Below are 15,014 nucleotides of genomic sequence, written 5' to 3'. Positions count from 1 at the left end.
GCAGGAATGTTATCCCCATATTATCCTGATATTTTTTTTTTCTGGAATAATCTCTTTTTTCTCACAGCCAGTTTCAGAATAAGTGACTTGCCTGTGGCTGTGATCCACGGTGTATTGTCAGATTTCTGTCTGTGCCCTTGGACTCACAAGTACTTACTACTGGGAGGAGACCACTGATTAGAAAGTGTTTACAGGATGTAAGTGATTAATGTTATTAATGGTCCTTGTTGGCCCAGAGAAATGTGTTTCTGTTTTCAACTTGGTGGCATTTTTGCATCTGTCAGTAAGTAACTCACCAAATGATGAACTGTTTAAAAATTTCAGCAGGCATAGTGCGGGAGACAGCCAGGCGCCTGGAAGACCCTCACCAACCACCATCACTTGGGCAGGCAGAGGACTGTTCCTCACACATCTTTTTCCAGTCTCTGTAGATGACAGACCTAGATCACATTAGGCACAGGCTTAGTGTCTTGCTCTCTCTCACTTGGTGCATAGTTTAGCATGGAAGCGTTTCAGAGGCCATGTACTGGTGGTGTTTGTACTAAGCCGGAACTGAGCTAGAGAAGCTCTAGGTCGGCTGGTTGGAACAATTTGGAGCCCAGGGGCCAAGGGTAGGAGTCTCACAGAGGTCACCATTGGGAAGTGGTAGAAATCAGAGGCAAATATGAGGAGGGTGTGGGAGCTCATTTTGTAGTTTGTGGATGAGGAAGCAGCATTAGATGCAGGACAGAGGTGAGATGGTTTGACCTGAGGTAGCAGGGATGAGGTTTATGCAAGAATGAAGTCTTAGAAGTGAGAAGATCCTGAGCTTAGGACAGCCATCATATGGATGGAAGTAGAGTGATCTGAAAAAGGATTGGGTGAAGTACCTGCAAGGAAGGCCTCTCTTAGCAGCATCACTTTGGCTGGCCTGACACAGCAAGTCATTATTTTGAGGAGCCAGCTGAAGACCAAGAAGAGATCAAGGAAGAAACTGAGTGAGGAAGAGGGGAAGAATAAAGAAACTCCATGAAATGCACGGGGATAAGGCAGAGAAGGTAGAGAAATAAAAATCAACACAGATGCAGCCTCACATAGTAAGATGGTCAGAAGCCAAGTTGGGAAGTGGAAACGAATTACAGCATTTCATTATGAACCAGCTAAATTTTACTTAACTTTGCCATCTCTTCAAGCAGTAAGGTGAGAGGGTAGCTTCCCCTGCTTGGTGAATCCATGGAAAAATCTGCTATTGGGTGCATGCTTGACAAGCTGTTAGAGGCCTCATCCCTGTTCCTTTAAAGAAACCCTGCAGAGGTCAGTCATGCTGGGCAGGACCAGGGCTTGGGTCTGAAGGACAGTGACCATGCATTTCTTCTGTGCCAAAGTACTGGGCAGGCCTGCACCTCTAGAGTAGAAACCAACTCATTTTGAAGGAAAATCCTTAAGTAAATTTTCCAGTGATGCAAGCCAACGGATCTTCCTCATGTTCCTACGTGTCTCTAAGAGACGATTACTTAATATGCGACTTTCTCTTAGGCCAAATGTCCCAGGCTAGCATGAAGTTTCCAAGTCTCTAGTTATGACTGTTCTTTTAAGTAGAAGTATTAATTTACTGAAGATCAAATTCCAGCTTACTCTAAGATAATTTAAATAATGGTGGCCAAAAAAAAATTCAGCATAACAATGAAGATTTGAGTAAACTGAAGCATTTTTAATGTGATTTCCTAGATTATTTTAGTTGGTAAAACATCCCCCACAATCATGAAAAAAACACTACATGTTTCATCCTGCCATTTTAAAAGGGTTGGTTTTATTCAACTGTAAAAACATTATTTCAGGACTTTGAAATCAAAATTATTCTTACCCTCCCTTAAGCCAAGTTAAACATTTTGTTCAATGCAAAATTTGTGGATTTTTACTTTTCATGCTGACAAACAACTTGAAAAACAGTAATTTTATGAGGAGTTTATTATTTGTATATTTTTGAAACTTAAAGGAAACTGTCACATTAGTTACACACATCTGCAATGTAAATCAGTCACTAAAAGATCAAAATGAGAAGCAAAAGAAATAGCTTCAGATTTTTATTACTTTTCAGTCATTGAATGCAAAAGACTAAGTCATTCTAGTAGTTTAAATAAAAGGCAAGTGAGGTCTTTGAATTTCATTGTTAAGGGCTTAGCACAAAATTTTTTAGAAGTTTGCCATATATTAATATTTAATTATTTTTAAAGTTCCTCCCCCAGTTATGTAAAGTATTGCTCTTTTTTGCCACAGTACTGTACTTTTGAACTCCACTTTTCTGGAACTATAGGGCATTTTAACCTTGGTCCTAATCCCATAAAAACTTTCTTTTTAATAATTCGTCAGAAGTGTTCCTTGGAGGTCACCCCTTCGATATGCAAGTCCCTGTGTTTATTAAAGGAAGGGTGTTGATAAGCTTGAGGTGGGAACCACTTTTTTCTTAATAACTTTGATGTTAAAAGACAGTTGTGTAACAGCAGATGGCCTTCTGGTGATAATTTCCTGCATGGCTCCTTTGGAAACATCGGTCTGATTTAATTTATTTTTTATAGGAAATACCAATGAATTTTGTGGATCCCAAAGAAATTGACATCCCGAGTCATGGAACTAAAAACCGCTATAAAACAATTTTGCCAAGTAAGTGAGTTAGCCCTTGGTTTCCTACTATGACATTTAGTCCTGCTTTGAGAACATATTGCTGTGAAAATCTAGCTATCTTTATATTTGCTTGATGTGTACCCATTCATACTTGTATTTATAATCCATGTAGAAAGATAACAGAAGCCCAGTGCTGTAGGACTGGCAAATGCAGAATCTCACTGGATGCCTTAGTCGGTACACAGGTTGGCAGCATCCCAGCCACATACTGAAGGGCAGCCTGGGCTCATGCTGATTTTCTCTGAAAGGCAGCTCAGGCAGATGGGGAGAGTGAGGTCTGCCATGCCTTGCAGTAGCTCCTTATCACAGCCCAAACCATCTTGCAGTCACTGAGTTCCCTCTGGTTGGGTCAAGAAAACTTAGAACTAAAAAAACACAGACTACAAAAAGCAAGTACAACCTATCTTGTCTTGTAGTGGGCTTCCATCTTTAAAGGTCCTCTGTTGATTGCTTTTTTTCTTCTCCATGCGCTAAACTGCCTTTGCAGAAATCTGTTTACATTCCTGACACAGTGCTGCCTCTTCATTGCTCTAAACTTGTTACTGCCTTGCTGTACTGCTTCCATATTTTCATTGGCCCAAATTCATATACAATTGCTTTGTTATAATTGGAAGTGATTGAAAACTTTTCAGTGGAATAGTTTTCCTTCAAAATACATGTTTCTCTGAAGTGCACCTGTTTTCATAACATTTGTTGGTGGATAATGAGATATTCCATTTCTCTTTTATTAAATGTTTTGTTTTGTGTTCTGTTTCATACTAGGTTGCAGAAGTTTTAACGTTACGCTAAATATAGATATGAACAGTTGAGTTTTTATAATTTTTGACATCACCAAAGTGAAAAAGTTTAGTGATTCAAAATGTTACAGAATATTCCCACAAAAAAATGTAAATCCTTTGCTTAGGTTTGGAATGAAGAATACTTTTAAAATGACAGCATAATCCTATCAACTAGAAATTTGTTTTCTAAACATCTCTAGAATATCCGTGTGGGCGTATGTTAGATGTTAGTTGTTCAAATTCACACATCTTAAATTATGAGATTTCTCTCACCAAATCTGAAAGCATTATAGTTTGTTCACATCACACCTAGGCCTTGCAGTCAAACTAATGAAAACTGATGGCCTTCAGCCTCTAGATTAATCTCAGAAATGTGATATGTAGCTGGGAAAGAAGCTTGTGTGGAGTCCTTGCTTCTCTTCTGCCTCCAGTAAAATTTTCATTGTGTTCAAGGTTAGTTCATCTCTTGCAACCAATAGCTGTGTGCTTGTGAATACAGTAGAAAAATGTTGAGGGGGATTAAAGACAGAATGTAACTGAATGCAAGTTGGATACCAAACAATCAGACAATTCAGCATCCCTTAGAGTCTGGCGCAGTGTCAACAGGATGCACACGGAGGGTGAAATCCTGACCCCTTTGACGACAGCAGGACTTTTGCCATCAGCTGCAGTGGAGACAAGATATCACCAGCCCCCCTCTGCCTGACTGGCAGATTTTTGGAAGGAGTTCTCCCTTCCCATGGCATCTCCTGTCCAGGCTGCCCCAGCCGCCATCAGGTTTGCCTCCAGCAACACCTTGCAAATGCAATGAGACCTGTTTCACTGTAGCATGTGTTTTGAATTGGGACACAACAGCTGGGCCATACTTGATGCTGATGAGCTTTGAGAACCAGTGTGCCTGTGTGTCTTCACTTCCTGTTAGCTGGGATGTGCCGCTAGCTCCACAGCACATTTTCAGTCCAGGCACACTGCTGCTGTGCACCACAGCTGCCCACTGACAGGCACTTTGTAACCGTCCTTGACAGAAATCACAAGGTCTGTTGAGTGTTAGCACCAGGCTTTTTGAAAGAAGATATTTTGAGGATTGAGGCACATGCTCATAATAAGTATTTGCACACCCCACACCCAGTCTGAGAGGCTTTGGAAATTATTTGAGTGATTAAATAGAACAGCTTTCCTGGTTTCCTGCTCAGATGGTATCAACCCACTGCTTTGTATACCCGCATCAGCTTTTCCATTCCCAGCACTGGGTGCGTCTCCTGAATCGGGGCACCTGTGATGACAAGTGACGTTGGAGCTGATGGATTATGTCCTAAAAATGCCCAGTCCTGCCAGCTCCACCCTCTATGCTGTGGTAGATATTCTCATTTTCTACGAGATAATTCTGTGACAGGGTGCATGAGGGCAGGTTTATATTAGCAGATACTACCCGGCCAGACACACTCATGTGAAATACAACTAATGCCTTTTGGAAATTATTCTATATGGAAAACTACAAAGTACAGGAGATGTTACATTTCTATGAAAGCAGTTGCAGTATAACATAGCCAACATTCTCATGCAATCACGAGGCTGCCGCTTTAAGTTCTCTAAGTGTTATTTGCATTACAATAGTATTCTAATTTAACTACTGAGGGGCCAGTGTGGGATCAGAGGCAACTGGCTAAGCAGGTTCCTTAAGATCAGTGTTTCTCCATCCTTCCTCCGGACTGTGGCCCCACCCATAGCTCCTGTTAAACCCTGCTCTGTGTCTTTAGCTGCATCCCCTCTGCCACCAGTCTACAGTATTTCTCACACCCTCTGTGCAGGTTTCCAGTCCTGCACACAGATTTCCCAGTCTCTCACCACAGCCACTACCCTGTGGCAGAACAGCAGCCCTGCTGCTCATTCCTCATCCTCTTACTCTACATCTTCACCTTTGCCTGCTTGTCTCCTGCAGCCCCCACTACAAGTCCCTGCAGCAGGACCTCAGCTTCCTACTATCTTCTCCTGTATCTCCCACTACTTCTTCAGCCTTCCATCTTTCCTACTTCCTGTCTCATTTTTCCATCTCAAACCAGAAGCAGAATTCCTGTGGTATTTCAGGGTATACATGGACTTTTGCTTACAAAGGAGCAAGTGGTTTAACACTATTCTGTGGGTATCTTTGTATGTGCAACACATCCATTAGTTTACCACTCCCTATCTCCCTCTGAAGACTAACCTCAAGTCAGAAGTCTGCATCGAAACACCCTGGGCAGAACAGCAGATTCACACTAACATGAAGATAGACAGCACCTAGAGGGTCAGACCCAGAAGTCCACAATCTGTTGCATGAAGTGCTTGGGCTAAAACTGGCTCTGACATTCCACTATAGGGGAAAGTTAAATTGTATGAACAAAGCACTTTATTATGAAAGCATATAAACAGATGCTGGAAAACCATTCTCTTGATGCTGAAATTTTTGAGCTCCCTTGCACTCCCCAGTCCTGACTACAAACAGTCATATTTGCTCCAGTTCTGCTCCCTAATGAAAGCACCAACGGAGTTCATGGAGTGAATGATCCTCCAGTATCCATGGCATGGTGGGAAGTTGTCCAGCACTGCTACTATATAACCCTGCTTGTTCCCTGCAGCAGGCACTCTCATGGAGGCAAGTTACAGTCCCTTTAACACCCTCCTATTCCTCCAACGTGATAAATTCAGGACAACATTAATTTGTTAAAGATGGAGTTAGAAGCAGCATCTTCTACTCAACTGAGAGAACTATTCCAGACTTCCTAGATACATGGAAAAAAACAGCAGTAATTTTGCCTCAGCTAAAACCATAGAAGACAAATTTTATTAGTAATTGTAAGTGCTTAGCAGCTCCAGTGCATTTTCAGATGCTTTACAGACATTGATGAATTCAACCTTGCAGTCAGCATCTGTCTTTCTGCTGTTGCTTCGGACTCTAAGACTTTGGCATCCTTGAGGATAAGATTATTACTTCCAAGGTATTTGTCATTCAGAAGGAAGCTAATGACTTCCATTTGTGTCTGATGATTGCCTAGTGGCTCTGGATCTTAAGCATTGCTCAGGTTTTCCTCACCTCAGAGCTCAGTTTACAGCACCTGCCTATTTCATAACTGATCATGACTGTTAATTTATAAAAGATTCCTGTTCGGAAGCAGTGTTTGTTTCATTGATTGGAGTTGGAAGGAGGTCTCAGAAATTGTGAAACTGATTTAGCTGCTCCCTAGTAACAGAGCAATTTATCTCAAGACATGGTAATTAAAACTGGATGTTGAGTCTGCTTGGAAGAGGTTTTTTAAGGTAGGGGTCAAGCGACACCAGAATCAGAGGTATTGTGTGAGCTAGAGGAAGCGGGTGTTTTTTCAAGGCCACGTAGCCTGAGGCATTTGTGGAAATGGCTAATAACCACTCTGTGCTGAAAAGGAATGAGAGGTTTCCTGTCCTCATATTGTTAAGGGAAAAAAAAGTTCTAAGTGAAAAAAGTTAGGAAAGCTAGTACAAAGAGATTTTAACACAAGTTAATTAGGGTTCATGTAGTGCTATTAACAACAGAAGACAAGACTTCCATGTGAAGACTTTGAAGTCATGCAGTCATTTGCATATTTTAAGAAACATACTTTCAAAACATCATCCTGGGTTCTACAAAGGCTCCACTCCTGTTCAAGGTGCTCCTGTGACCTCCAGTGGGAAAAGGACATAAAGCATGTTTGGGATCATCCCTCCCCTTCCTTTGGTTTGCCAAGGTTTTATCATGTTCTTAAGAACAGGATGAAAAGTCACAAAAGAAATCCAAAAGCGTCTCTGAAAATACTAGGTTTTGCTACAGCATAGGTATATATATCAGTTATATATTTCATATGTAAACACCAGGGCCACACACTAAATAGTGTTTACTTACCTCTTTCCAGCTCAGTGCCCATGTATGTATCTTTTAACACATTGCCTAGATTGCACTCAGCAAAGGAGCTACCCAGAGACTATTTCCAAACCAATAGGTGTCTGCATACTGTCAAAAAACCCCACTGATTATAACTGTTTAAGCCAATTGCCAGAAGAAAAGATTTTTTTCAGCATAGAAATATTTCTATATGATTTTTGTTAATGGTAGTATATTTTTTTCAGAAAAAATGTGAAGAAAGTCAAAGTGTGTCCATGGACAGCCCCCCTTGGGCATCTCATTCCCTGTCTGCTTCGCCCTTTCTGTTACATTGTATACTTGAGAATATACTGGCTTTAATTCCAAAATGGTATTACATGGGGGGTAGGGAGGGCGGGAGGGGGAGAGTGTCTCATCATCACAAATGAACAAGCAAAACCTTCCTTTCCAGGAGGGATTTAATAACCCCTAGCTCTTTACTCAACAGAACTGGCCCCCACTCCATTCTAGAGCATCCAAGACTGAAGGAAAGGAGAGTGTGAAGGAAAATGTTCTTGTATTTTGGCATTGTGTCTCCAGTCCAGTACACATGAATGGTCACAAATTGGTCAGATGAGGACACAGGGCTGAAAGGGAAGAATATGGATTACCTAGTCCAGCCCCTTACAGTGAACTTAAATTGGTATCAAACGCACATATTTTATTTCATCCCAGGCAAAGGAATCTTTTCTTAATTTAAATCCAACTGTCCAGTGTAGTCACTGAACACTACAGCTTCAGGCAAAAGTACCAAAGTCAAGTTCAAAGGACTTGGTGTAATTATGAACCATTGTACAATGGTACAACACAGGTTTCAGAGACAGTCTAGGCAGATCAGCTCGATAGGCAGCATGGGCAGGCTCGACCTTGTTGAGCATTGCCTGGGCCTGACAGTGTTGCTTCAGTGCCCACAGCTCACTGAGATGGTTCTGCACAGCTCAGCCTTGTGCAGCACAGGGGTGCCTTAGTTACATGTCATGATCCTTTGCAGAGGGAAGAATTTGGTGCATAATTCTTTACTGCTTGACAACCCCAAATAACAGTAGGTTTTATCCTTCAGAAAGTCTTTGATTCTCTTTAGAAATCTTCTAACTATGGGTTTTCTTATTAATTTCCGTCTTCCTTGTGCTCTTAGATCCTCTAAGCAGAGTGTATTTGAAACCAAAAAATCCATCTGACTCCTTGAGTACCTACATAAATGCTAACTACATTAGGGTAAGTAAATGTACAGTCTTCATGTACTTTCGAGAAAATATTTTATTTGCCATGTGAGTAGTTGGCTTTGCCAAGTTGCCACTTATTTCATTCTTACCAGTCTTCATTGATAATTCCAAATCTTTCTGTCTACATATGTGTGATAGAAATAGTTTCATGAGCCATTTGTAACAAAGGCTACACAACCATGAATGTACAAAAATGGTTGTAACAAAAAAAATTATCAAATAGTTTATAAAAACATTAAGAAGCACGTGCATTACTGTTTGTTTACTTTGGTATTTACTGTTTCATATTGACTACTGCTTTATAACGAAGAAAAGAGGGTTACTTTTAACAGTGACAAATACCAGTATTTTCAATATACCAATTGATAGTCCTGAAATCAATAGTTAAGTAATTAAATAAATACTGTAACAGGTTTGGGAAAAGGAACATAGCGACAGATATATTAAATATACACATGTGCCCACAACACAGTCATTCACATTTTACTCCCTGTACTGGTCACATGACACAATGACTTCACCATCATGAACCCTGTTGGAAAGCATTATTTCTAAGTGTCAGGTATGTTATAGTCCTTGATCACAGACACACACACCCACACACAGAAGCGTTCTTGAACTCATGACAGAGTATATGCTAAATAGACTACAAAGAAACTACTTCAGTCAGATTTTAGGAGTGTAGTCCTCTACCTGCAAAATTAAATCTTTTCTTCAGAGTTACTATCCAGACCCTCAGCTGGAATAAAAGTAATAGTGCAATGGCAATTTGGCCCCAGAACTATACAATGATGTTGCTTCTTTAATTAACAGTGCATTAATATGTATGTACACAGCACCATGCCCCTTAACCTGCCTCACTTTGCAACCTGTACTTTCAGCATTTCTTACGAAGACATCACCATGTAACTAAGCAGAGTGGTTCTATTTGGAGAGCAACTCTTCCATGAGTCAGACCATATGTTGAGTCCTCTGAGGTATCCCTTTTCCCTATACCACCACCCTTCAAGCCCACATATGGTGATTCCTCCTGCTGCTAACACCGGTTGAACTGTCAGCAACCCAGCAGTGAAATGAAATTTCACATTCATGTATACAGAATCCTTGGGCTTGCTGGGATCCTGACAGACCTGTCTTGGACAAAGTATGTTCAGGCAGATTGGTGAGTGGAAGGAGGACAGTTTGTGCCAGCTGAGGATTATCCCACTGGTTCATGCAACAAGTAACAGCTGTCAGGGAGAAAGGCATCCAAAAGGAAGACCCAAGGCTATAGGCTCCCACACCATCTCCACCTGTTCCCCATTCACTCATTCCCTTCAGACATTGCTAGGCTCTCGCGTGCATTACTATTGGGCACCCTGTCACTGCACAAACTCATAACTTCTCATTTTCACCCAAAAAATAAGAATGCAGTGTCCTGTTTTTCCCATTTCTTCTTGTCTTTCCCTCTCTTCTGCTTCCCCACTGTTTGCCTGACCTTCCTTTGACCTCCTGCACGCTCGTGTGTTTTGGGACTCCCTATACTCCCTATATGTGTTGTCCCTCCTATAAAGCCTCATAAAGGCACTTCTACCGTAGAAAGCATGTTATAGCAGAGTCTTTGACTCCACAAGAAATCATGTATTTTAAATTTTTTTCCTGTCATGAATCTTTGTAGACAACGGTTTTATAGTTCTTATTTTCTCTTCTGTGGCTTGTTGACTATGAACTATTGGGTAAATCCTGCCGCAATTTAAATTATAGATTAAAGTACCACTGGATGAGGAAAGTCCCAATAACTTGAAGAATGGAATTAGCTAAAAGAAGCCAAATAAGCAGGGAAATTTGAGAGGAATTGTTGTATTCTTAGGACCATTTAAGTTCATCAAATCAGTTTCCAGAGAAAAAACTGTTCTACTGAAAAATTTCTGATCTGCTCTACTGTTAGTCATAACTTCTTTCAGTTCAAGTATTTTTTTTAATTTCAGTTTAAGTTTTCTGCCCTTTCTGCTCTTTTATTCACCTGCAATATTGATTGATCACATGAATTTCAAGTAAATGCTTTTGTGTCTGTTTCTAAACCAGGGATATGGAGGTAAAGAGAAGGCTTTCATTGCAACTCAGGGACCCATGATTAATACCGTGAATGATTTCTGGCAGATGGTTTGGCAAGAAGTTCTGTGGCTTTTTGACTATGAACTATTGGGTAAATCCTGCCGCAATTTAAATTATAGATTAAAGTACCACTGGATGAGGAAAGTCCCAATAACTTGAAGAATGGAATTAGCTAAAAGAAGCCAAATAAGCAGGGAAATTTGAGAGGAATTGTTGTATTCTTAGGACCATTTAAGTTCATCAAATCAGTTTCCAGAGAAAAAACTGTTCTACTGAAAAATTTCTGATCTGCTCTACTGTTAGTCATAACTTCTTTCAGTTCAAGTATTTTTTTTAATTTCAGTTTAAGTTTTCTGCCCTTTCTGCTCTTTTATTCACCTGCAATATTGATTGATCACATGAATTTCAAGTAAATGCTTTTGTGTCTGTTTCTAAACCAGGGATATGGAGGTAAAGAGAAGGCTTTCATTGCAACTCAGGGACCCATGATTAATACCGTGAATGATTTCTGGCAGATGGTTTGGCAAGAAGACAGCCCTGTCATTGTTATGATCACAAAGCTGAAAGAAAAAAATGAGGTATGGCAACTAGCCAAACTGAGAAGTTATTCCTATGGCTGCATGCTGTAGAAGGAACTTCAGAAGATATGGAAGGAGGCTAGCAGATAACTGGTTCTTAAATAAACTGTTAATAGGATATGTGAAAAATAATGAGAGGGTAGCCAAATACACCAAGTGCAATTGCGTAGCCATTATAAGTCATGATGTATTAAAAAAAAAAAGACAAAAAGGAATTCCATTTTCCAGATCTGTGCTGTTGGGTTCATAACTTTTTAAGAAACACCTCATTTATCTGTTGGTCACCTCTGTACTTCTTTTTACTTTCTGGTATATAAAGACTAGATGGTTAATGTTATGATTAGCAGTTTCCTGACATGGCTGAAGTTTGCACTTTGCTGTAATGTCAGGGATTTAATCCATTCCCAATGTTACAAATCTTCTGGACCCTCCCAGAAATACAGCTTGGGCTCCCAGATGTCAACACCACAGAGGAACTTAAGACAGAATGGAAATAATACTCTTTACCTTAGTATCAATTAGACTTGACAATTGCATTTTAGTGGCTAATGGCCAACTAACTGCCTGTTACACATTCCGTGACTTTTGCATCAATTCCAAACTATATCTTCAATAGCTTTATTTAATAATCCTGTAAATTTTTGTCAGGCTTTCCTTGATAGTGCCAGAATCCGTATTTCTGACTACCAAACATTTGGAACAAAAATCACTCTCCCATGCAGAAGGCCAACACAAAACCTGTTCTGGAAGACTGAATGTTAAAGAAGTGGTTTACAGGGCTTGTGGACAAGATAGAGTCAGAAATAAAGGAGATGGACTTTTTTCTTTGGTCCAAACTTAGTAACGATTCCCAACGCCAGGTAGGTGCCTCAATCAAGTGTCAGTACATTGCCATGTAAGCACCAGGGCTGTATTTCCCCTGCTACACTCACACCCCTGCTATTCAAACTCAGATGCATGATGGTAGAGCAACAGAGTTTATTCAGGCAAAGTTTCTAGTCTGAGTGATGAAAGGACCAAGAGTCTGAGTGCATTCCCAGGGCTCAAACTCACAGCTCCATTTAAATGTGCACTCAGTAGATATATTCTTCTTTCTTCTGCCCTTGACTGCTGCTTCACTGTTTCTCAGCATGAGTTTAGACTTCTCACATGTACTTAAAATCCAGGGGTTTTTAAGAAACTCTATGTGAAAAGTAGGTTGATCCTGTAAAATGTCCCAAGACATATTCCCAAACCAGATGCCATTTTGCACTAGACTGTTCAAAGAGGTGTTCAGAAGCCCACATTTAGAATTAATCATGAAAGCATAGAAATCGACCCAGCTAATCAACCAAAAGAGTAAGTATTTCACTGAGGAAATGCTGACTGTTTAAACACTCACATCTGACACTGTGTAAGAAGAATGACTTGAAAGAAGTGCCCAGTGGTTTTCATCGTGTCAGGAAGCTCTGTGTTTACCTGAGTTATGCAGGCTCTAGGCACTGGTGTTTATCGGCATTGTTGTGCCTGGCAATGGTAATTTCCTCCAAATAGAAAGGGTGAGGAATCTCAAGTCGTTCCCAGGCTATATAGAGAGGCTGTGTTTGTGCAAGCTGTCCTGTCTAGAAACCTTAGGAGCTCTCCCACCGTCAGCAGGTTCCTCCTGAAACTTTGCTTGCTGTTGAAAAGAAAGCAAGCTCTTATTGGTCATGCTCAACATATTATCTTCACTGTTAAAATATTTGCTCTCTATAGAGAAGGCAAAAGCAGACCTTATTTAGCATAATAGTACTTGGTATTTTTTCCTCTCTGGGGTCTGCTTTATTTCCATCATTTTCAGGGAGGTAAATCTCCAGTATACAGACATAAAAATACCTTCATATCTGAAAGCATATTTGTTCACTCATCCACATTCACCCCTGAACAAATAAACCTCCATACCTGACTCTCGTGTGTAGGCCATATTCCTCAGTTGGTATAACACCAGTCAGCCTCCATTTGAGCTATAATATACTGTAATGTATGAAGTAATGTATAATGTAGAAGCTCTCACATGAGAGACACATGAAAAACCTTAATCTCAGCAATAACTTAATTTATTTTACATAAGAATAATTATTTGGGACATTAGTGTCCTAGTTCAAGATATTGATGTAACAAATTTGTATTTAGTGATGGGAATTGTGTGAAATGTCGATAAATAAAGGTTTCTATAGAGTTACTTCCATATATCAGATGAAAAAATGGTTAAGACTTGCTGTGGTAAGTGTGAGTTTTTGCAAGATGGGTGAAGATATGAGAGTAGAGAGAGCAAAGTATTTATTTCAGCTGTACAAAGAAAACATGCAGAATTTGTAAAACCTGTCCTCAAAACTACACAATGTCTGAAAAAATTGAAAATCTACCTGTGCAAGGAGAGTCCACAGCAAAGAAGCTTCTGCCTGAATAACTTGTGAGAAACTTGGAAATGTAGGCCATAATTTTAGAGTTAACATGAGGAAAAACACATCTCATCTAGTGATCTAGGTACCCTTCGTGGTCACTGAAGAGCATTAGACACCTCCAAATGGTGATCCATCCCACTTTGAGAGAATGAGATAAATCACTAACTGAAGGTGACCATTCTAATTCTGTACTAATATTCTAGGACACAATCCTCCAAAGATTTACACACTAGGCACATATTATCTTCATATATTACTGAGTTTAGTCAGAACAACTGAGTAGTGAAATTTAGATAAATATGTGGGGTGTAAGAACATTATGGACACATAATTTCACAGAGAAGTTTATAGACTTCTGTTGTATCAGCTGATTTTTGTCATTGTGCTATGTACTACATCAATAATATGCATTTATTCTGCCTTCGAAACTTACTAGCAACGTTACCTGTTCAATAGGAAACATATTTTGGGAAGCTTAAGTAAAGAATCTTGCACAGCATTCCACAAGAAGAGAGAACTAATACTGCCTGATGCATCAGATTACTCGATAATGCAAATCTTGTTGTCAGTAATTACTAGGACAATATTGCTAACTCACTGCTTAAAGCTCATGTCATATTTCATGTAACATTTTTTCCCTCGGTTCGTCTATAGGCACCCTTATATATGCACAGCCAAGTAGATTTTGGAATTTGGAAATCCTACCTTTTACAGACTTCACATAAGCCTCTTTGAAGATCACTTATTAGTTGAGTATTGGTACCATAGATAGGTTTTGGAAGAACTTAGGAAGATTTGGTGCTAGCTTTGAGGATTTCAGTATATGAAGGCAAATCCTGCAAGCCCTCTTAAATTATACCTCTCATGCTTGAGTTAGTAATGACAGTAAATAGAAGGCAGGAGTAAAAGGGGATTCTGGAATTGAAGCTTTGCTGTTATTATTCTTTACTGTTGTATTATTGGGACCTTTAATGTGTAAATTTTTAGGCATAGCTATATGGAGAAATACCACAGAAGCAGAGTTGTAGTAAAGCAATTCCACAAATATTTGAGAATTGTTAAACTGCTTTTGTTCAGGGTCCAAATCCATAGAATGTAAAGCCGGTAAATACCATGTCACCTGGGACAGCCTTCCTCCATTCGGCGGACCTGGGGACCAGGCTGCAGTAGGCGCAGTTTTGGCAAGCTAAAAACATTGGCTGTGATAAATCACAGGTGCCAGCCCCAGACCAAGGCAGGGCCAAATCCCACTCAGTTACAGAGATCCACCTCAGCAGCGGTCCCGTGAAGCTTGGCACCCAGTGGGCATGGGATAGGGCATGGCAGGAGACAGGAGAGGGAATGGA

The 15,014-nt window shown here is 40.1% G+C and overlaps 1 protein-coding gene across 3 annotated transcripts in view; it reads left to right on the top strand.

The window, feature by feature from the left end:
- PTPRR (protein tyrosine phosphatase, receptor type R) overlaps positions 1-15,014 on the top strand; it is a 127,163-nt gene that overhangs the window by 98,684 nt on the left and 13,465 nt on the right. For 2 of the 3 annotated variants that reach the window (XM_017733233.1, XM_017733235.1), the window contains 4 exons: positions 2,556-2,640; positions 8,486-8,565; positions 10,638-10,715; positions 11,186-11,245. In XM_017733233.1, coding sequence (XP_017588722.1) covers positions 2,556-2,640; positions 8,486-8,565; positions 10,638-10,715; positions 11,186-11,245 — 303 coding nt within the window. Of the gene's footprint in view, positions 1-2,555; positions 2,641-8,485; positions 8,566-10,637; positions 10,716-11,150; positions 11,246-15,014 lie in introns of all 3 variants that reach the window. The other variant, XM_017733232.1, reaches the window with a different exon arrangement.

Source organism: Corvus brachyrhynchos, unplaced genomic scaffold (genome assembly GCF_000691975.1).
Source record: "Corvus brachyrhynchos isolate BGI_N302 unplaced genomic scaffold, ASM69197v1 scaffold32, whole genome shotgun sequence".
Lineage (NCBI taxonomy): Eukaryota > Metazoa > Chordata > Aves > Passeriformes > Corvidae > Corvus > Corvus brachyrhynchos.
This window is presented reverse-complemented; position numbering and strand designations above follow the sequence as displayed.